This window comes from Cetorhinus maximus, chromosome 6, assembly GCF_964194155.1.
Source record: "Cetorhinus maximus chromosome 6, sCetMax3.hap1.1, whole genome shotgun sequence".
In the NCBI taxonomy this organism is placed as follows: Eukaryota; Metazoa; Chordata; class Chondrichthyes; order Lamniformes; family Cetorhinidae; genus Cetorhinus; species Cetorhinus maximus.
Window position 1 is genome coordinate 97,992,059 of NC_135884.1, and position 22,319 is coordinate 98,014,377.

The following is a 22,319-nucleotide window of genomic DNA, read 5'->3' on the forward strand; positions in this document are numbered from 1 at the left end:
TGATCAGCCATGATTGTATTGAATGGCGGAGCAGTCTAGAGGGGCCATATGGTCTACTCCAGTTACTATTTCTCATGTCCTTAAGGGTTGACAGGATCTTAGAAAAGAAAGGATGATATTTTGTTTAAGTAACAATAAAAACTATATCAACCTATACTTTGTTTAAAGTTATTGTAGACTCAGGGTAAGTATCAGTGATGACACTTGATCTTCCACTTTACGTCAATAAATCTTGGACAACTGTATGAACTGCTATTCTTCCACAGGTTGTAAATTGAGAGATAATCAGATAATGACATTCCTTTGTGCTTCCTGCAGAATACTAATACAGCAGGCTCTTGGAAAGACTGAAACAAAAACAAGAAGTGCTGGAAAACCTCAGCAGGTCTGACAGCATCTGTGGAAAGAAAGACAGAGTTAAAGTTTCGAGTCAGTATGACTCTTCTTCAGAACACAAAGAAGAATCATACGGGTTCGAAATGTTAACTCTGTCTTTCTCTCCACAGATGCTGTCAGACCTGCTGAGTTTTTCCAGCACTTCTTGTTTTTGTTTCAGATTTCCAGCATCCGCAGTATTTTGCCTTTATCTTGGAAAGACTGATTGACCATCTGTTGTTTTAGATTGGTCAATGGCAGCTTGGCTTTAGTTGAGTTCTCTTAACTGTTGGAACATAGACATGAAGAGGTGTTACTCTTTTCATTACTGTGCATGTTGATTTAGGTTAGGTTTTTAAAGTTATACAATTATATTCAACAGTGTCTACACTTCAAAAGCACTTCATTGGCTTTGGGACATCCCCAGGGTTATGAAAGGCACTCTATAAATGAAAGTTTGTTCATTCCTCTTTCTACATGTCTGTTTATTTTCTCATTCTCACCTTCCTTTTCATCTCCTGAGTGGAGTGACTCTCTTGTGAGGACATGGTTATTGAACAGTAACCATTCTTCAGATGTGAGTCTTTTGAAGGTGAGTGCCAACTAGCTATCATCCAGTATCCACACAAGAGCTCTTCTAGCAGGATGCCGCTACCTGCCTTCTTCCTATCCCATTGACTATGAGGCCTATTGTAACAGCTACAATTAGTTACTTCAGCATAACTCAGGGATTCAAATTGGGATCTTCCTGGTCTCTAAGATTCAACTGCACACTGGATAAACCTGTTGAACCATCAGCACTCCACTGATTTCAAATTATGTTTGAAATCTTGTGCAGAATTCTTTCACTTTATAACAGTGACTACACTTCATTGGCTGTAATGTAGGAAACAAGGCAGCCAAGATAGAAATAACAAATAACCAGTACTCATCTGGGTTTGCTGTTGAGGTCAGCAGTGTCCAGCTGCTGGAACAGAAGCCAATCTCAGCACAATAATAGACCCATCCACCCATCTGGAACCTCTGATATTGTGGCTTGCATGTAGAGTGCTCCTACACCAGATGAATTCAGTCCATGTCTCGTCACTGTTAAAACACTATTTTCTGATTATGATTTTTATGGAATGCACATGGTTAACTGATAAATGGACAATGTCGAGAGCTATGGAATATTCCATAGCTATCTGTTATCTCTTAAGAATCTGATGCACTTGTTGCTTCTGACTTGTCTATAATTTCTGTACTTAATGGGATGGACAACAGAAAATAACATTACGTGGGCAATCTGTAAAAATTTCTAAGTTACTTTCAAATGTAGCTCCTGAAAAATGCCTTATAATTGTCTTATAGACATTGAATATTTTATTCTTGAGGACTTGAATTAAGTACGTTGATTTAGCAGATGATCTGTTTGCAGCAGAGGTAGACTCGCCATTTGGAAAACTGGGAGATTTCCTGAGTACACCCATGAATTGTTCCACAGCTGTATTCTCCCTCAAACCCAAAAGAATCTGATCCAAGGAAACTGATGTGAAGGGAATTGTGAGAGACGAGAGCCCACCAGCTTCCTCTCCACAATGTAGCTTATAATTGTTTTGCCTGAATCTGTTCAGCAATGGATGTATACTGATGGTGAACATAAATACAAACAGTGGATCCATTTTGCAGCTGTAAGTCTAAGAGCAGCACAACACTACAGCAGCAATTGTGCTTCAAATATATATATATATATTTTAAATGGAACAACTTAATTTCAAAATGGTGTTGTTAATTTAACTTCTAGAAAGGAGGAGATGCCAAGAGGCAAGGACTAATCGTGCTGGATCCAAAAAGGAGTAATGCGATTAACATTGGTCTTACAGTATTGCCACCAGTACATATCATCAAAAATGCCATCCTCAACTTTGATGAATATGCAATCAACAAGGAAGGCATTGAGGTAAGGGATCCAAACTTGAAACTGTGGACTCAGGTGAATGTGCGTACAAGAATTTAGAAAAAGGACAAGAACAAGAATGGGAACGTTAGGTTGCAACGGTTTCTTGCTCCATCTAGTCAATTTTAGATCATTCCTCCACCCCTGTCTCAACATTGTCAAGTATCAGTTAGTGCTTCAATTCAATTTTATATGAATGTACAAAATTGACAGGCAGGAAAGGACCCGCTGACCCATCAAGCTTTTCCCACATCATGGTGGCCAGAACATCAGGAATAAACACTTCCTCACTCCCTCAAACCATCCCCTGCAGCTGTGCATCAATCTGGTTTCAATCCTATATCAAACTAACAAAGTTAAGCGCAAAGAAACCAGATAAATTTTAAACGCTATACTGCCCCTCTAACAAAGAAATATTTACACCAGTTTTACTGTGTGACCCTCAGTTGTTTTTATAACTAATATCTCTCCTTGTTGCCTTGGAAATTCCAGCACATTCATTGTGGCTGTTCACTAAACTGGCAGCATTACATGGAAAACAAACAATGTGTTTTTAAAAAAAACCAGATAAAAGTGACTAAATATGGCCTGCTGGTGAGAAATTCAGCCAGAAATTGTTTATTTATTAAAAATTAAATCTAATTTCACTGCTGATTTAAATTTTAAAAACACAGCAAAATCTGCCAAACCAAGTAATATTCCCTTGAACAAGAGATGATGGATGTAGTCCTAGTGGTTCTCCAATGCTTTATGCAGAACAGGAATTCTCCCTTGCAAATTTCCCCCCATATTATTTACCATTCCTCATTTGGAGGCAGGATTGATCAGTTGTTTCCTTTTTCTTCCTCTCTCACTGCCTTCTGGAAATATACCCGGATACAGTGGAGCCTCCATGACTCATGGTCCACATATCTTCCAGAATCTTTGGAGGGCAAAGTCTTACATGAGTCTTTCCCTAATAGATGTAATCTACCAACATCATTCTCTTCCTGTCGGGTGTAAGTCAACTCCTCAACCCAAGAAAGATTAAATTCAATTTAAGTTGTTTGTAATGTATTTATCTTCACTCCTTTACTTGTGTATCAAACTTGTCCAGACAAAATCTGGGGACTCAATTGCCTGCCAAGTTCCATTATCCTGTAGGAGAAGGAGGGCCCATCCATCATTGGCCCATTGTAACCTGACTGAGACCAAACATTAAGTGAGGAACCTCATACCTTGTCTACCTGCAGATATTTGTGTATTCTCACCATCAGGAGAATAGTGATCACCTCCAGGTGCCATTCTTTCCTGCTTATTTTAGTTGATGCTGCCACTTCTAACGAAGGCTGGTTGGAAGCTGAAGGTCCATGAGTCTTCTGGATAGAAGGAAGGTGATCTGTCTCCATGAGTTTAGTTTTAAATGGTAATCAAATGGCATCTCTCGTGACCAACAAAAACCTGGGTTGTCATAGATCATGTAATTTATGATAAAGTGTGACATCAACAGTAAGAACATGATATCTTAGCCACCACAAGCACTCTTGTAAACTTACGTTATCATCGTGATGGTACACCAACTCACTGTGGAAAAGATATTCACTTTACCTGATGCTCCAAAAGTGTGCTATTGGGCACTCTTGGTTACTTCTGTTATCAATTCATTCTCAAAGTATGCTGTGAATGAGATTTAAAAGGAGCATAATATATCATTGACACAATCCTGGTTTAATATAACCATTTAGGAACATAAGCAGGCCTTTCAATTCCCCAAGTCTGTTCTGCTACTCAATTAGATTATGGCTGATCTGTCTCTTAATTCCATTTACTTGTCTTGGCTGCATATCTAATCTAACATTCCTAACAAACATCTGTCGGTTTCAGTTTATATAACATACTTTTCTTTACAAAAAAGCTTTGTTCATTTTGATATGCATGTTTGCATTCTTTTTCTTGAGTTCTCTGGCCAAGGGCGGGTGATTATTCACCAAACCACCGCTTAGTGCCATGATTTTGTTTACCACGGGTAGGGTGAGGAGGCAGGAATGAGGATTGAATCCTGTGCTGTTGGCATTAAGCTGATCCCTATGCTAGCTGTCCAGCCAACTGAGCTAACTGGACTCCCAGTTTTTGCACTGTAATACTTTTAGAGAAGAAGAGCCTGATTTTAAATTAATTTATTCAAAGACAAACCCTACTATCTCCAGTTAATTGAAGGATAACATTTTCAAAATAGTCTAATAGTGACTTTTTAGTCAACATGTCAAATGACTGTGCTGTTTGTAATTTTCACTGATAACCCTGCCATCACCTCGCCCTCCTATTTTCCAACAGAAAATCTTGACCATGATCCCCACAGAAGAGGAGAAGCAGAAGATTCAAGAAGCTCAGCTGGCAAATCCTGATTTGCCACTGGGAACAGCTGAGCAGTTCCTTTTAACCCTGTCATCGATCAATGGGATTACAGCCAGGCTGCAGCTCTGGGCTTTCAAACTAGATTACGAGTTCATGGAAAAGGTGGGAATTGTCATAGAGTTTTTGTGGTAAAGAGCTAAGGAATGTTACAGCTTTTAAAAGAAATATGACCTCCAATACATAACGACTGGATTTGCTACAAGAGTACTGCACTTTGTGCAGTGTGTAGGATTGAAATCTATTTCATTGGGGAAGACTATAAATCAATATACATTATATAATATTAAATATATATAATTATATATAAATAAATGTATATAATATATGTATACACTGTTAGTAGCGTGAAGAATATAATACAGTTCAACTTCTTCACATTAAAAGCTGTGAAGGATCCAATTCTTGGTACATTCTAGACGGCAGATAATGGGCAACTTGTGTAATCCTAGATGCTTAAATGGGTATATTGTAACCTTTATTTGCTGTTTAAGAGGAATATTGAAATATTTGAATTGACATGCATATGCTAGTTAGCAATGCTCAGAGTCCACACGCTACATTATAGAACATGATGATCTTTGATCTGCCAATTGGATCTGCAGCTTTAAAGTTCATGGCTGACAGGCTTATGCTTTTAGTAGGGGACTATAATTCTACAAGATTATGAATCAATCTATTTGCTAACTCTTTTAAATGCTTCAGATTGCTTACTTAATACTTTGACTGTCTGTTCAAAATTGACTCTCAAGAGAAGGTTTGCACATAAACTTCTGAAATCAAAGTTTTAACTTTTTGTTGTAGGAAATTGCAGAACCGCTGTTTGACTTGAAGCACGGAATGGAGCAGCTTGCAAAGAATAAAACTTTTAAATCCCTTTTGGCAACTCTACTTGCAATTGGAAATTTTCTGAACAATTCTAGCGTAAGAAGCCATTCTTGTTTCATGGTGATGGAATTGCAATTTGAAACCCTCAAGCTCCCTGATTGAAGTTTACATTTTAGAACTTGCTTTCCCCTAGGCCAAAGGATTTGAACTGAGTTATCTGGAGAAAGTGTCTGAGGTGAAAGATACAATTCAGAGGCAGTCTTTGCTGTACCATACGTGTAACCTTGTGGTGGAGAACTTCCCAGACACAACAGATGTGTATTCAGAAATTGCAGCGATCACCAGATCTGCTAAAGTAAGTACCAGGAAAGTGCATATTGATGCAGGATGACGGTGCTGAGAAATTCACTATTTTCTACTTCATGCAGCCAGTGGCATCAAGCATCCCAAGAATGTGATTCATACAGGTTAGGTACATAGTGAGGTTGCTGCTACACTGCTCCATCAATAGCTTAATCCCATCTCAGAGGCACATCCACCACTGGACTAACATGGTAGCTGGTTTACAGTCCCATTCCTCCTTGTGGTCATGGCCTCTTGTGCATGCTTCACCCTGTCATTGGTGACTGTGTCCTTCAGCCAACTCAGCCATAAACTTCGAATTCCCTGCCCAATCCTTGCACATGTCTCCTCTAAGCCACCAGTTGTTTGTCGAAGCAGGTGGCCACCTAATGTCTCCTCCTTTGTCCTGATGTCCATTATTGTCTGATTACGTTCCAATGAAGTGCCTTGGGACATTTTGCTATGTTGAAGTGCCATGTAAATGCAAGTGTTGTTGTTGTTGTCATTGCACTGCAGCTGGTGCAGGTCCCGGTGCTTCAGTTTTCAGCACATATTGGTACATACTGCAGTTGGACTTGCAGGCACCTGGTATGTTCCCTACCACCCCTACGCACCTGACAAGGCAATAATGAAGAGTTGAAGCAGAACTTGGTCAAATTCAAACCATGAAAAGCAAAACCATGAAAGCAGCGAAATTACCCTTCTGCCTCAAGATGTGCAAGTAGAAGTTATAATGCAGTTTTATGGAAGTGAATAATTGCTGTTAAATATTTTGTAAAGGAAATTTGAATTTTAGCAGATCAGCAACACTAATGCAAAAAAGGATCTGTTTGGTTACAGTACAAAAACAGCAAAGAATACAATCCTATTAGAAAATAGAGTTTATCTTTCCATGTTATTCTTAAAAATGGAATTACTCATGAATTAGACTCTTGTATATTTTGGTGCAGAGAGCAACTTGAACAGATTTACAAAGCTTTCTCCATATACACTGACAATTTAATCAATCTAATGGAAAACCCTTCTGATCAATGGGCCACGTTTGATGGTAGCTGCTACAATTCATTACATGTGCTGCCTATTTATGTTTCCTTTCTGCTTGTAGCTGCATATGCATTATTTGTTCCTAGGATGCTCTTATCACATGTCCGCTTGTCCGTGTTCACAGATTGACTTTGATCAACTGGCAGAAAGCCTTACTCAGCTGGAGCGAAAATGCAAAGCTTCGTGGGATCATCTGAAGGTCATAGCTAAGCATGAAACAAAACCCGTTCTAAAAAATAAAATGACAGAATTTCTGAAGGACAGCACAGAAAGGATCATAATCCTTAAAGTGGTACATCGTAGAATTATAAACAGGTCAGACTTCATTCTCAAGGTTCTGTATGCTTGCTAGAAGTTTTAAGATTAAAAAAAGTATACCAGTGAGACTCCTGTTGGAAATGAAAACGCATTCTATAAAAACAATCAGGAGCCCTTGAATGAACTGGCATCTAAGTGTTTATTCACACATTGTTTCTGTTTTGGTCAATCAGATCATGGTTTATTTCATCTTTATTATCCCACCTTTGCTCTATCCTTTATCCTTACCTAATAAAACAAAATCTATTGAGCTCAGTCTTGAAAATTGACCCAGGACCCAGAGCCTTCTGGGTGGATAATTCCAGATTTTTACTATTCTTTGTGCGGAAAAAGTACATGATTTTAGTCTGAGTCAACTGTGTCTCCATCTCTCTCTTGCTCTCTTTTCCCATTCACTCACACTTTCAATTTCACTCTCATTCTCTCTCCTTTTCAATCTCTCACTCATTATCTCTCTCTCACTCACTCCCTCTCTATCTTTCTACCTCTCTCTCATACACACTCTCTATCTCTCTCACACTCTCAGGCTCCCAGGAAAAGATGAGCCTGGCCTGCTCGTGGTCTCATCACTTTTGATTGGCTAAGAGGTTTCATTGCCTCCCAATCACATTTAGAGGCTCCATGGTGCCTCTTAGTGGCTAGTTCCAGAGATTATTTGTGGTTATTTTGTGCCCATCCTGTCAGCTGAAAGGTAAACCTGATGGCTGAAAAAGAAGCAAAAATTGCAGGAACGAGGAATTTTCTGAGGAAGCAATTCCTCCATGAAAAATAGAAAGTTTTAAACTTTTGGTGGGGGATGGGATGGGGTGATTTCAACACCATTTGTTTCAATATATAGCTGGCTAAAATCCAGACCAGTCTCATGGGATGAAAAACACCTGCAGTTTGTAAGGTTTCCTAGGTACATGAAGCCTGAACACCCTGTTGCCAGACTGCTTGATCCTTAGGGCACTAATTCAGGCATAATTGGCACTAAATTCACAACCTTGCCCAAAGTCCCCATAGATGGCTGGTGTGGGTAATGGGGAAGTATCAGATTGTCCTGAGGTTGGGCCACTGTATTGAGAGCAAGTGTCTATTCATGGAAAAATATGAAGATGAAAGTTAGTGGAGTTTGCATAATTACACCATAAGATAAAAGCAACTTCAACAAAAAAAATAGGTAGTCCAGAGATCACAGAATTGTTTGGATTTGTCGACAATCTAAGGATTAAACTCAACAAGGGCCGTGGTTTACAAAAAGCAACTCGTGTAATAGCCAGCTCTCTTATAGGTCCTCGCGGAGCCATCGTCAGTTAGAAATTTATTTTACAAAAGGCCCCTGCCCCAACACACATCCCCTACCTAATTAGCAGCACTGTCAAACCAGTCTAAAAACAACAGAAGCGCAGCACAGAATGTCAGTGTGCTTTCTTGTGCTTTGGTGCACTCTTGTGGAGGAATCTGACATGTGAACGTTGCTACATTTATCCTTAATTACTGAAAGCAAAAAACACCTTGCCTGTAGCCCCAAGGCCCCATTTCACAGCATGTATGCCATCACTACAATGATTAAGTGGAAAAGTGATAGAAATAACTTCGTAATATCAGCTGTAGAGAGAAATTCCTAATACATTTCTTACAGGTTCCATTCTTTTCTGTTGTATCTGGGTCATCCTTCTAATGCTGCCCGAGAGCTGAAGATTACCAGGTTCTGTAAAATAATTAGCGAGTTTGCACTAGAATATCGGACCACCAGAGAACGGGTACTGCAGCAGAAACAGAAGCGGGCCGCGTATCGAGAGCGGAACAAGACGAGGGGCAAAATGATCACAGAGGTATGTTTATTTAACAGGATTAACTTTCTATCTCCAGTATAACATATACAAACAAATTCGGTTTTATTAAAACTCAGCATTGTTGCCTACAATGCACTTTAGTAGGATGAGGTTTTTCATCCATTGAATAAAATGCTCTCAGTTATTCATGGGTCTTAGTTTGCCATTAGGATGAGACAACTGGATTCAGTAGTGTTAATGCTGGAAGCTGGCATGTGGAGTTAAGACCAATTCAACCTCGAAGCAGACAATCTCTATGTCGGAACAGATAGAGGTTGATGCCTAGTTGATATTGGACTTTGGCCCTCATTTAGGTCAGACTAGTGAGTCTGTCATGATCAACATCCTGGGAGTCTGATCATTAACCAGTCATATAAGTGCAGGCCAGAGGTTGGGTATTCTATGGTGAATGGCTCACCTCATAAGTCACAAAGCTTCTTCGCCACCTACAAGGCACAAATCAGGTGTATGATGAAATATTCTCCACCTCCCTAGGTGGGTGCAGCTCCAACAACACTTAAATAGCCCAACGCCATACAGGATAAAGCAGCCAGTTTAATCAGCACCTTAAATAGCCACAGCTCCTGCCACCACCACACCACTATGTTGCTGCTGCAAATGTGTACTGTCTACACGATGCACTGCAGCAACTCGTCAAGGCTTCTCCAACATCATGTCCCAAATCTGTGAGCTTCAAAACCTAGAAGGGCAAAGGCAGAAGGTGCAAGGTAACACCACCACTTCCAAACTTCCAATTTCACCCCCCACCTCACCCTGCCCCCACAAGCCACAGTCAGTTCATTGCAACAAGATCAAAATCATGGAGCTCCCTTCTTAATGGCACTGTGGGTGTACCAACACCACATGAACTGTGGCAGTTCAGGAAAACAGCTCACCACCAAGTTCTCAAGGGTAACTAAAGATGGACAATAAATGCTTCCTTGACAGTGATGCCTACATCCTGAGAATGAATTTGGGGGAAAAAAGAGCATTTTTGAGCCTTTGGGGCCTGGGAGCCATTCTAGGTCAATGAGAAGAAAGGCTGGTGGATTTGGTATGTAATAGAAAATAGGTAGTAGAATTTTGTGGTGTCGATGTTTATGAAGATGGAGGAAGAGAAGCCATCTAGGAGAGCAGTGGAATAATTGAATCACGAGGTGACAAAGACATCAGTGAAGGTTTCTCAAATGTACGGACTGGGGTAGAATAGAAAAGGGCAATGTTCCAGAAGTAGGTGATGAGGTTGGAAGTTCAGTTAGAGGGTTGAATAAGACGGCATTGTTGCAAACAGTCTGGATCAACCTGAGACTATTTTTTTTTAGTCTTTCACGAGATGTGGGCTTCATTGGCTAGGCTAGCATTTGTTACCCATCCCTAATTGTCCTTGAGAAGGTGGTGGTGTGCAGCCCTTCTTGAATCTCTGCAGTCATCATGGTGTAGGTACACCCGCAGTGCTGTTGGGAGGGAGTTCCAGGATTTTGGCCTAGCAACAGTGAAGGAATGGCCACTTTGTTCCAGATCAGGGTGGTGTGTGGCTTGGAGGGAACTTGTAGGTGATGGTGTTCCCATGTGTCTGCTGCCCTTGTCCTTCCAGATGGTAGATGTTGCCGGTTCGGAAGGTGCTGTTGAAAGAGCCTTGTTGAATTGCTGCAGTGCATCTTTGTAGATGGTACACACTGCTGCCACTGTGCATCAATGGTGGAGGGAGTGAATGTTGAAAGTGGTGGATTGGGTGCCAATCAAGCAGGCTGCTTTATCTTGGATGTTGCTGAGTTTCCTAAGTATTGCTGGAGCCACACTCATCCAGGCATGTGGGGAGTATTCCATCAGACTCCTGACTTGTGCCTTGTAGGTGGTGGACAGGCTTTGGGAGTCAGGTGGTGAGTTACTCACCACAGGATTCTTAGCCTCTGACCTGCCCCTGTAGCCACAGTATTTATACGGCTGGTCCTGTTTAGTTTCTGGTCAATGGTAACCCCCCCCAGGATGTTGACAGTACAGGATTCATCCATGGTAATGACATTGAATGTCAAGGGGAGATAGCTAGATTCTCTTTTGTTAGAGGCCTGCACTTATCTGGTGCAAATGTTACAAGCCACTCTTCAACCCACGCCTGAATGTTGTCCAGTCTTGCTGCGTATGAATACAGACTACTTCATTATCTGAGGAGTCATGAATGGAACTGAGGACAGTGCAATCCGCAGCAAACATCCCCACTCCTGAATTTATGATGGATGGAAGGTAATTTTGTTAAGATGTGGCCGATGATATGTGCCAGGCAGACCAAATCCACAAGGGAAACTTGGCCACTAGTTTTGCAATTTGTATTTATTACGAGAAGGCTTACGTACTGATTTCAGAAGAATTGCGTCCACTAACACTTTGAGATTTTAAAACTAAATTAAAACATTTATTAACAAAAGAAAAAAAAACAATAAACACACACAAGATTACAATTACATGGTTATTTAGTATTAACAGTTCCCAAAATTCTTAATTAAACAGGCTCCCAACTACACATCCCCTTTAAGGCAACAGTCCAAAAATAGATTTGAAATTATAAAATCAATCCAGCAAGATTACCACAGCACCCACTCAACAATGGAATTCCAAAGGCTTTTTCCAACTTTAGTTACTGGACATAGCAGACTTCTGCAAAAGTGGCTAGAGGCTTTTCCCCAAGGATTGCTTCACATGGTGTACCTTTTGATCTCACATGGCCACCCCACCCCACCCCACATAACCTTCCATCCTTCTTTAAATACATTTCTTCTTCTTTAATCTGTAAATTCTATTGTTTTACAGGTCTTTGGAAATTTACTTTCCCATAATATAAAAATCTTTCATGTTGTCAATATGGCCAGTACTTTTGGGAAAAATCAACATCATAACCTTGCCCTATTCATCTTGCCAGTCATAAAATCTTATCATGTCTCCTTTGAAAATCCAACAACTCTAGCCCTTATCTAAAAATTGAAATTTCATTCACACCTTTTCTGTGGAACCCTCTCAATTTCAAAAGTCTGCTTTAAACCTAACTCTTTTGATAATTCCAACCTTGCAGCCTACCTCTAATTCAATTAAATCAGTCACACAGATATAACCATTCACACTCGCACCCATAAGCCTACAATAATATTATGAAAAATATTATAGTTTCATAATAATGAAGCAACTGAAGATGGTTAGGCCTAGGGCACTACCCAGAGGAACTCCTGCAGTGATGTTCTGGGACTGAAATGATTGCCCTTTGATAAGCGTAGCTATCTTTGTGCAGTGGAGAGTTTTCCCCCCGATTCCCACTGAGTTTTAGGTTATCTATGGAGAAGGACAAGGAGCAATCTAGAGTAAAGCTACTTTGTTGGAGGTGGATCAATTTCAGTGGGTTGAGTATGGACCTCTCCTGGATAAATTCGAACTGAAGATTGGCAGGCAAAGCTATACCAAAACGATGGGCTACCTTTAAAGAGGAGCTGGTATGGGTACTGTCGAGATACATTTCCACAAGGGGGAAAGATAGGACAAACAAAGCCAGACTCTTAGGATGACTAAAGGACAAAGAGTAAATTGAAGCAGAAAAAATGTGCACATGGTAGGTGTCAGATTGGTAATGTAAGTGAGAATGAGGCTGAATATAAGAATTTCAGAGAAGAAATGAAAGAAAATATGGGAGAAGCAAAGAGAGAATATGAGAAGAGACCAGCAGCTAACATAAAACGGAATTCAGAAGTCTTCTATATGCATATATATACTAAATAGGAGGAGCTGGGCCAATTAGGGACCAAGAAAAGGATATTTATGCATGGAGGCAGAAAGCAAGGCTGCGATATTAAATGAGTACTATGCATCTGTCTTTACTAAGGAAGAAGATACCGTGAAAGTCATTGTGAAGGAGGAAGTAATTGAGATGATGCCCGGGCTAACAATTGATAAACAAGCCGTTTAAAGTTGATAAGTTGTTAGGACCAGATGAAATGCATGCAAGGATGCAGAGAGAAGTAAGGGTGGAAATTGCAAAGGTGCTGGCCATAATCTTCCAATCCACCTTAGATACAGGGGTGGTGACAGAAGACTGAACAATTGCAAAGGATAACCAAAACAAAAACAGAATTACCTGGAAAAACTCAGCAGGTCTGGCAGCATCGGCGGAGAAGAAAAGAGTTGACGTTTCGAGTCCTCATGACCCTTCAGCAGAACTTAGTAAAGTTAGGAGAGGGGTGAAATATAAGCTGGTTTAAGCTGTGGGGGGGTGGGGGGGTGTGGTTGTAGGGACAAGCAAGCAGTGATAGGAGCAGATAATCAAAAGATGTCACAGACAAAGGAACAAAGACGTGTAAAAGGTGGTGATATTATCTAAGAGAATGTGCTAATTAAGAATGGATGGCAGGACACTCAAGGTACAGCTCTAGTGGGGGTGGGGTGGAAAGACTGACAGGTCATTACAGTTATAGATTTAAAAATAATGGAAATAAGTGGGAAAAGAAAAATCTATATAAATTATTGGAAAAAACAAAAGGGAGAGGGAAGAAACGGAAAGGGGGTGGGGATGGGGGAAGGAGTTCAAGATCTAAAGTTGTTGAATTCAATATTCAGTCCGGAAGGCTGTAAAGTGCCTAGTCGGAAGATGAGGTGCTGTTCCTCCAGTTTGCGTTGGGCTTCACTGCAAAGGATATACCCTTGTCCAAAAAAGGGTGTAAGGGTAAACCCAGCAACTCAGTGGTGGGAAAGGATTTAGAAACAATACAAAATTAATGCTTACTTGGATAAGTGTGGATTAATTAAGAAAGCCAGCATGGATTTGTTAAAGGCAAACTGTGTTTAGTTAACTTGGTTGAGGGCTTGATGAGATAACAGAGGGTTGATGAGGGTAATGCAGTTGATGTGGTGTACATGGGTTTTCAAAAGTCGTTTGATAAAGTGTCACAAAATAGGCATGTATGCAAAGTTGAAGCCCATGAAATAAAAGGGACAGTGGCAGCATGGATACAAATGACTGGATGGCAGAAAAGAGTACTTTTACGAACATATGAAATAGGAGCAGAAGTAGGCCATTCAGCCCCTCGAGCCTCCACTATTCAATAAGATCATGGCTGATCTGTTTGTGTTTCGAATTCCACATTCCCATCCACCCCTGATAACCTTTCATTTCTTTGCTTAACAAGAATCTAGCTACTAGATAGACGATTGGATTGAAGATCGACTGGCTGGCAGAAAACAGAGAGTATGCATAAATGGGTCAAGAATCTAACTGTCGCTTTAAAAATATTCAATGACCACGCCTCCGCCGCCTTCGGAGACAGTGAGTCACACAACCCTCAGAGAAAAAAATTTATCTATCCTAAAAGGGCAACCCCTAATTTTAAAACAGTGCCCCCTAGTTCTGGACTCACCCACAAGAGAAAACGTCCTTACCACATCCACCTTGTCAATACCATTCAGGACCTTCAGTCAAGTCACCCTTCACTCTTCTAAACTTCAGTGGAAACAAGCCCAGTCTGTCTAACCTTTCCTCATAAGACAACCAACTCATTCCAGGTATCAATCTAGTAAACCTCCTCTGAACCGCCTCCAGTGCATTTACATCCTTCCTTAAATAAGGAGACCAAATCTGCGCACACTATTTGAGATGTGGCCTCACCAAATGCCCTGTATATCTGAAACATAACATCCTTACTTTTATGTTCAAATCCTCTTGTAATAAAGGATGGCATTCCATTAGCCGCCTTAATTACTTGCTGTACCTGCATACTAACTTTTTGTGACACGTGCACCAAAACTCCTAGATCCCTCTGCAGCTCGGAATTCTGCAGCCATTCTCCGTTTAAGTAATAATCTGCTTTTTTATTCTTCCTGCCAAAGTGAACAACTTCACATTTTCCTACATTATACTCCATCTGCCAGTTTTTTGCCCACTCACTCAACCTATCTATTTCTGTCTGAAACCTCCTTATGTCTTCTTCCCAACATACTTTCCTATCTATCGTGTGCCATCTGCAAATTTAGCTACCATGCCTTCACTCCACTCATCTAAGTAATTGATATAAATTGTAAAAGGTTGAGTCCCCATCATAGACCCTTGCGGGACTCCACTCGTCACATCCTGCTAATCAAAAAAATACTCATTTATGCATACTCCCTGTTTTCTGCCAGCCAGCCAATCTTCTATCCGTGTTAATATTTAACCCCTACACCATGAACTTTTATTTTCCACAATAACCTTTGATGTGGCACCTTATCAAATGCCTTCTGGAAATCCAAGTACAGCACATCTACAGGTTCCCCTTTATCCACAGCGCATGTTACTCCTTCAAAGAACTCCAGTAAATTGGTTAAACCTGATTTCCCTTTTACAAAACCATGCTGACTTTGCGATTACCTTGAGTTTCTCTACCCAGCCATAACCTCTTTAATGATCGATTCTAACACCTTCCCCCCACAGACGTCAAGCTAACTGGCCTATAGTTTCCTGTTTTCTGCTTCCTTCCTTTCTTGAATAGAGAGGTTATATTTGCTACTTTCTAGCCTTATGGAACCTTTCCAGAATCTAGTGAATTTTGTAAAATTAACACCAGCACATCTAGCCACCTCTTTTACGACCCAGAAACTTGTCAGCTTGCAGGTCCATCAGTTTACTCAGCATTGCTTCCCTAGTGATTGTAATTTCACCAAGTTCCCCTCTCCCTTCCACCTCCTGATTTACAGCTATTACTGGAATGTTTTTTGCATCCTCTATTGTGAAGACTGAAGCAAAATATTAGTTCATTTCATCTGCCATTTCCTTATTATCTACTATTTACTGCCCACTGTCACCCTTTAGAGAACCAAGATTCACTTAACTTACTCTTTTCCTTCTTAAATACCTGTAGAAAATCTTGCTTCTCTGCTTTTACATTTCTAGCTAGCTTCCTCTCATTCTCTAATTTCTTTCTCCTGATTAACCCTTTAGTCATTCTCTGCCGTTCTTTATATTCTGACCAATCATCTTTGTGCAGTTGTATGCTTTTTCCTTAAGTTTGATGCTTTCCTTAACTTCTTTAGTTAACCACGGATATTAGGTACCCCCTTAGAATTTTTCTTTATGGTAGAAGAATATAGTATACTTATTCTGAGTATTCTGAAATATCCCCTTAAATGTCTTCCACTGCTTCTCTGTTGATCTATCCCCTAGCCTAGTATTCCATTTCACCTCAGCTAGCTCAGCTTTCATACTGACATAATTGCCCTTATTCAAGTTTAAAATACTAGTCTTAGACCCACTCTTTTTTTCAAACTGGATGTAAAATTCAACCATGTTATGGTCATTGCTACCTAGGGGTGTCTTCACTCTGAGGTAATTAATTAATCCTGTCACATTACACAATACCAAGTCTAATATAACCTGCTCTCTGGTTGGTTCCAGAATGTGCTGCTCTAAGGAAACTAACTCAAAAGCATTCTATGAACTCCTCATCCAGCCTACTATTGCCAATCTGATGATCCGAGTTTATATGTAGATTAAAATCGCCCATCATTATTGCTGCCCCTTTATCACAAGCACCCAATATTTCTTCTTGTATACTTTGTCTTACATCATGGTTATTGTTAGAGGGCCTGTAGACCACTCTCACTCGTGAATTCTTTCCCCTGCTGTTCTTCATCTCCGCCCAAACCAATTCTACATTCTGATCTCCAGAACCAAGATCATCTCTAACTGTTGCACCAATGCCATCCTTGATCAGCAGTGCTACCCCTCCCCTTTTACCGAGCTTCCTATTCTTCTTGAATATCCTATACCCCTCAATATTCAGGACCCAATCACTGTCATCCTGCAGCCATGTCTCTGTAATGGCTATCAGATCACATTTATTTACTTCAATGTGCGCTATCAGTTCATTTACTTTGTTATGAATGCTATACGCATTCAGATACAGAGCCTTTAGTTTTGTCTTTCTGTTATCTTTGTAACATCTAGTCTTGACTATTGGTGAACTCCTAGGTTTTATCTCTCTGTCCATTCCTGCTATTCTATGACTCTCATTTCCCATATTACTATTATGGGCTCCTGCCTTGAATCTACCCCTTGTTTTGCCACATCTACCCAAGCTTGATCCTTCACCCTTCTTTGTTTAGTTTAAAGCCCTCTCTACTTCCCTAGTTATGCGATTTGCAAGAACACATGTTCCAGCATGGTTCAGGTGTAGACCGTCCCAACGATACAGCCCCCAATTTCCCCAGTACTACTGCCAGTGCTCCATGAACCAGATCCTGCTTCTCCTCTACCAGTCTTTGAGTCATGCATTCATCTTTCTAATCTTATTTGCCCTATGCCAATTTGCATACAGCTCAGGTAATAATCCAGAGATTATTACCTTTGAGATTCTGCTTCTTAATTTGGTACTTAGCTTCTCATACTGACTATGCAGAACCTCCTTCCTTGTCCTGCCTATGTCATTGGTACCTACATGGACCACGGCGATTGGCTCCTCCCCCTCCCATTGCAAGTTCCTCTCCAGCCCTGAGCAGATGTCCTGAACCCTGGCACTGGGCAGGCAACACAGCCTTCTGGACTCTTGCTCTTTGCCGTGGAGAACAGTGTCAATCCCCCTCATTATACTGTCCCTTATACCACTACATTCCTGTTTTCTATTCCCACTTGAACAGCTTCTTGTACCATGCCATGGCCAGCCTGCTCATCCATCTTGCAGCCCTTGCTTTTGTCCACACAGGTTGTGAGCATCTCAAACCTGTTTGACAATTGCAAAGTCTGAGGCTCCTGCACTACTGTCTGCTTGGTCCCATTACCTGCCCCACTCACGGTCACATCCCCCTATCCCTCACTACTGACCAAAATAGATAACTCTATTCTAAGAGGTGTGACCATCTTCTGGAACAAAGTGTCCAGGTATTTCCCCATCTCCCTTATGTTGCTGCGCAGTGTCTGCAGTTCAGCTTCCAGATCAATAATCCTGATCCAGAATCCCTCTAGCTGCTTACACTTTCTGCAGATGTGTTTGTCATGAATCAACTTGGCATCCAAAAGCTCCCTCGTTCCACAGCCACAACATAACACCTGTCCTGCCATTGTTACTTATGTTATTTAGTTAATTTAATTACTCACTCGATTAACTTAGAATCATTTCTATGTATACCACACCTCTTTCCCCCGCGCACTGAATTCCCATGTGAACCTAATTCGCATTCACTCCGGCATAGTCTCCTGTCTCTTCGCCCACACCTTACTGATCATACAGTTGAAAGGCTTTTCTCTTTTATAGAACCTCTAATGAGTCACTAGCTAGTTTAGCTCCCTGCTATAGTAACTAACACCATTTGAACCAACTGCTTTCAGTTGATTGACAATAACTGCCGCTCCATGCAGCTCTCTGTATAACGAACTAACCTAACTCACTTGAAGGTTGGTACTATGTCAGGTCTTGATTCTTAATCTATAGTTGAAACCTGAAACGGACTTACCACGTGAACCTAATTTGTTACTCACTCAGTCTCCGCCTCACTCCGCATAGCCACCTGTCTCCTCATGCGCCCCTTTCTGATTTGGGCTGGAGGCAGGTATAGAGTGGGGTTTCCCGGAAATCGGTACGAGGACCACTGCTTTTCTTGATATATATTAATGACCCAGACTTGGGTGTATGGAATGCAGTTTCAAAACTTGCAGATGACAAAACTTGGAAGTATTGTGAACTGACATCAAATGGACATGTACAGGCTGGTCAAACGGATGGACATATGGCAGATGAAAATTGATATTAAGAAGTGTGAAGTGATACGTTTTGGTAGGAAGAATGAGGAAACTAAACATAAAATAAAGGATACAATTATAAAGCAGATGCAGGGACAGAGAGACCTAAGGATATATGTGCATAAAATTTTAAAGGTGGCAGGGCTGGTTGAGGAGGAGTTAAGCATATTGTATCCAGGGCTTTTTAAATAGGGGCATAGGGCACAAAAGCAAGGAAGTTATGATGAACCTTTATAAACCACTGATTCAGATTCAACTGGAATATTGTGTTCAATTCTGGGCACTGCACTTTAGGAAGAATGTGAAGGCATTAGAGAAAGTGCAGCAAAGATTTGCAAGAATGGTTCCTAGGATGAGGGACTTCAATTATATGGATAGATTGGAGAAGTTGGGACTGTCTCCTTGGAAAGGAGAATGTTGAGAGGAGATTTGATAGAGGCATTCAAAATCACAAGGGATCTAGACAGAGTAGATAGGGAGGAATTGCTCCCATTGGTGACGGAAGGGTCAAGAACCAGAAAATACCAATTTAAGGTGATTGGCAAAAGAGCCAAAGGAGGCTAGGGGGAAAAGGTGGGGGTGTGGGACTAGCTGAGTTGCTCCTGCAGAGAGCTAACATGGACAGAACAAGCCAAATGGTCCCCTCTTGTGCTGTAATCAGTCTATGATTTCATACTCAGTTGGTCTGGCAGAAGCTATAAAGAGAGAAACAGAGGTAGCATTTCAGGTCAATGATGAAAGGTCATTGACCTGAAACATTAACTGCAATTCTCACTCCACAGATGCTTCCTGAGTATTTGCAGTTTTTTCTGTTTTTATTTGCCATGAGGCAATGACAGAGCTGCCATTTGCAGAATTGGTGTCCAGTTGGAATAAATTCTGTATTCCATACATGTGAGAGATCAGTTCATTCACTTGGCTTCATTGTTATTTGCCATATGGTTATTTGGAAATGGAAACTTTTCAGTAGCTGTTTAAGATCGACAATGCCCCTTATCCCAAGAATCTGATTTCCTTACATTATGTGACAATAAAAATCCATGAAGGGACAGTGTGGGCTATTGTTTAAAAGCTCCTAAGTAACTCCTGCATTATTTCTGTCTTCAGAGCGTTGTAGAAATTCTTCTAGCCCTGGATGTTTCAAGGCTAATCCTTGAGACAGTAAACCTAAACGTGCTGGAAGAATCTCAGCAAGGTATTGCAGTCAAGATGAAGGCACAAGCCTAAGAGATCAGATGTATGTAATATAGATGCACAAACTCTGGGATTTGAAATGTAAAATTAGTGCAAATCATTTTAGAACAGGATGAGTGATATTTTCAAAGGAAGAGTTTTTTTATATGGATATAATTTGGCTTGTAGCCCAGCTAGGCTCAGAATAAAGAGATACCACAATATTTATTGTTATCTACTATGTTTCAAGCGGAAAAGTTTAGCATCGACTTTACCACTTGAGGAATCTTTTCCATTTTGGAGAAGTCAGTTCAGCTATCAGTAACTGGAATTAATTGAGTCACTGTGGTGGACATGCTTGACGAGTTCTCGGAAAGTTTGTAATCTAACAGCATTTGAAAGGAATGAATGTGCAATGCGGGAGGCTGACCTGTAGTGTTCTGTTTCTAAGGGCATTGGCCTCCTGGTCTGCATGAGGTCATCTTTGAAAGCCCCCAAGTACCACTGACATTCTGGATGTGCACAGTGGAGGTCTGCATAGTAGCTTGGCATTGTAGATCAAAGCCAGCTTCTAAGTGGTGAATTATGGGCTTGTATTTCCTCTCTTGAGGGCTTGAATTTATATTCGAGAGGCCAGGGTTACCTTATCAGATTATGATGTCTTGGTAACTGAAAATTCAATGAAAGGCAAATTAATGCCATAGGAACATGTGATAATTACAAATTCTGTGATTCGAACATAGCCTGCAATGTCATGACTGGAGTCCAAGCTTTTCTTTCTCCCAAGACACCATCAAAACCGAACCTCTGAACTCTCTGGGTGCCAATTTCGGTTTAGGTATAGAACTGCTGTGGAATGTCTGAACTATTCCTTGGAATAGCACCAAGGAGAAGCCGAGGGAACTGAGACGAAACAACTGGAAACCTAAGCAACATGAACAAGGTCCACCCATTATTTTGTAATATAAACATAAAAGATCAGAGCAAATTAGTTTCAGATAAGTGTCCATGCTCAGTGCCAAGTCTTCCACAGAAATTAAGGTTAATTTTGTGACTTGAACAGAGTATAAGGAAGTCACATAAATTGCATTGCAATTACCTCCCAGTTGAATGCATTAACGGTATCGGTATGGCCATCTAATTAAAACAGTGGATGTGCAAATACTCATTTATTATGCTTACTTTTGAAACCTGCCTCAGCTAACAAATTTTCAGTGAAATCTTTTTTTGTTTTCTAAAACCAATTTGAGTTGACACAGCTGCCAATATCAAGGACTGAAAAACTTTCATTATGTTTAATTTCAGCAAGTGACAGCAATACTATGGCAACCACTGCTACATCATTCAGAAGTTAAGTAAGTAGTAGTAACTGCTGAAAGCTGTTTCTGTATGCTCTGGAAAGTAGTGGAAGCAGTTACATATATTATGAGCTGGAAAAAGGTCATGACTCTTAAGTCATGACCTCTAACTAGCCTCAAGGTAGTCCTTTGACCTCAAATGGTACCATCACATATATCTCCATTACTGACAAACTCTAACAAACTGGAACTTCCTTTTTCTTGCAAATTTCTTTTCCCATGTCACAATTTAGGATTTTTTTTCTGTAAATTCCACATTCTAGTACATGATTATTCCTCAATTTTCAGGGAGACTGTTCCAAATTCTCTCCCACCCTCTGGATTGGGGAACGAGAAGGCAAGTCATTAGATAACTCTGATCTGTCTCTCTTCCATTGCAGCCTTTCTAAGCTTCTCTATTTAATAGTATTGTTTATTAGTTCTCTGAGCTTTCTTCACTTGTTTCTCCAAAGCTTCACATATGCTATCCTCCAACCGTTTCCTTTATCCTCAGTTGCAATCAGAATAGTCCAGTATTCTTTCTTGGAACCTATAAATTTTCATCTCCTTACCTCCTTCAATCTTCCCTACCTCTATAATCAACAGGCTTTTAAAAGCAAGTTTGACATTGCCTGGTCACTACCTTTTGATTTATCTGATTTTTCTCTCTCCTTAATCTTGCTGGTGTGATATACAGCCAGTCCAGGTATTCCAAACCAAACAGCGACAGTAACACATTCATCTTAAGTGAGTTACCATTGACATTAACAATCAACTAACCTTGGCTTTGGAAAAGTGGAGAGGTTTTTCAAAGGGACATGGTAAGATGTTAACAACTGGCAAGATAAATAAAGCAAAGTTATTACGTTTATTTTTCCCAAAAGTCCTGGCCATAATGATAACATGAAAGATTTTTATATTCTGGGGAAAGTAACTTCTAAAGACACGTGGAAACAATGGGGTTTACACATTTAGGTTTCTCAATTTGCAAGATCTTTCCATCTCCCAGTCCACAAAGT

The 22,319-nt window shown here is 40.5% G+C and overlaps 1 protein-coding gene across 2 annotated transcripts in view; it reads left to right on the plus strand.

The window, feature by feature from the left end:
* The window catches only part of fhod1 (formin homology 2 domain containing 1), a 343,619-nt gene that overhangs the window by 298,106 nt on the left and 23,194 nt on the right, over window positions 1–22,319 (plus strand). For both annotated transcript variants that reach the window (XM_078544152.1, XM_078544153.1), the window contains 6 exons: window positions 2,159–2,314; window positions 4,625–4,807; window positions 5,507–5,626; window positions 5,724–5,885; window positions 7,041–7,231; window positions 8,859–9,051. In XM_078544152.1, coding sequence (XP_078400278.1) covers window positions 2,159–2,314; window positions 4,625–4,807; window positions 5,507–5,626; window positions 5,724–5,885; window positions 7,041–7,231; window positions 8,859–9,051 — 1,005 coding nt within the window. The remainder of the gene's footprint in view (window positions 1–2,158; window positions 2,315–4,624; window positions 4,808–5,506; window positions 5,627–5,723; window positions 5,886–7,040; window positions 7,232–8,858; window positions 9,052–22,319) is intronic.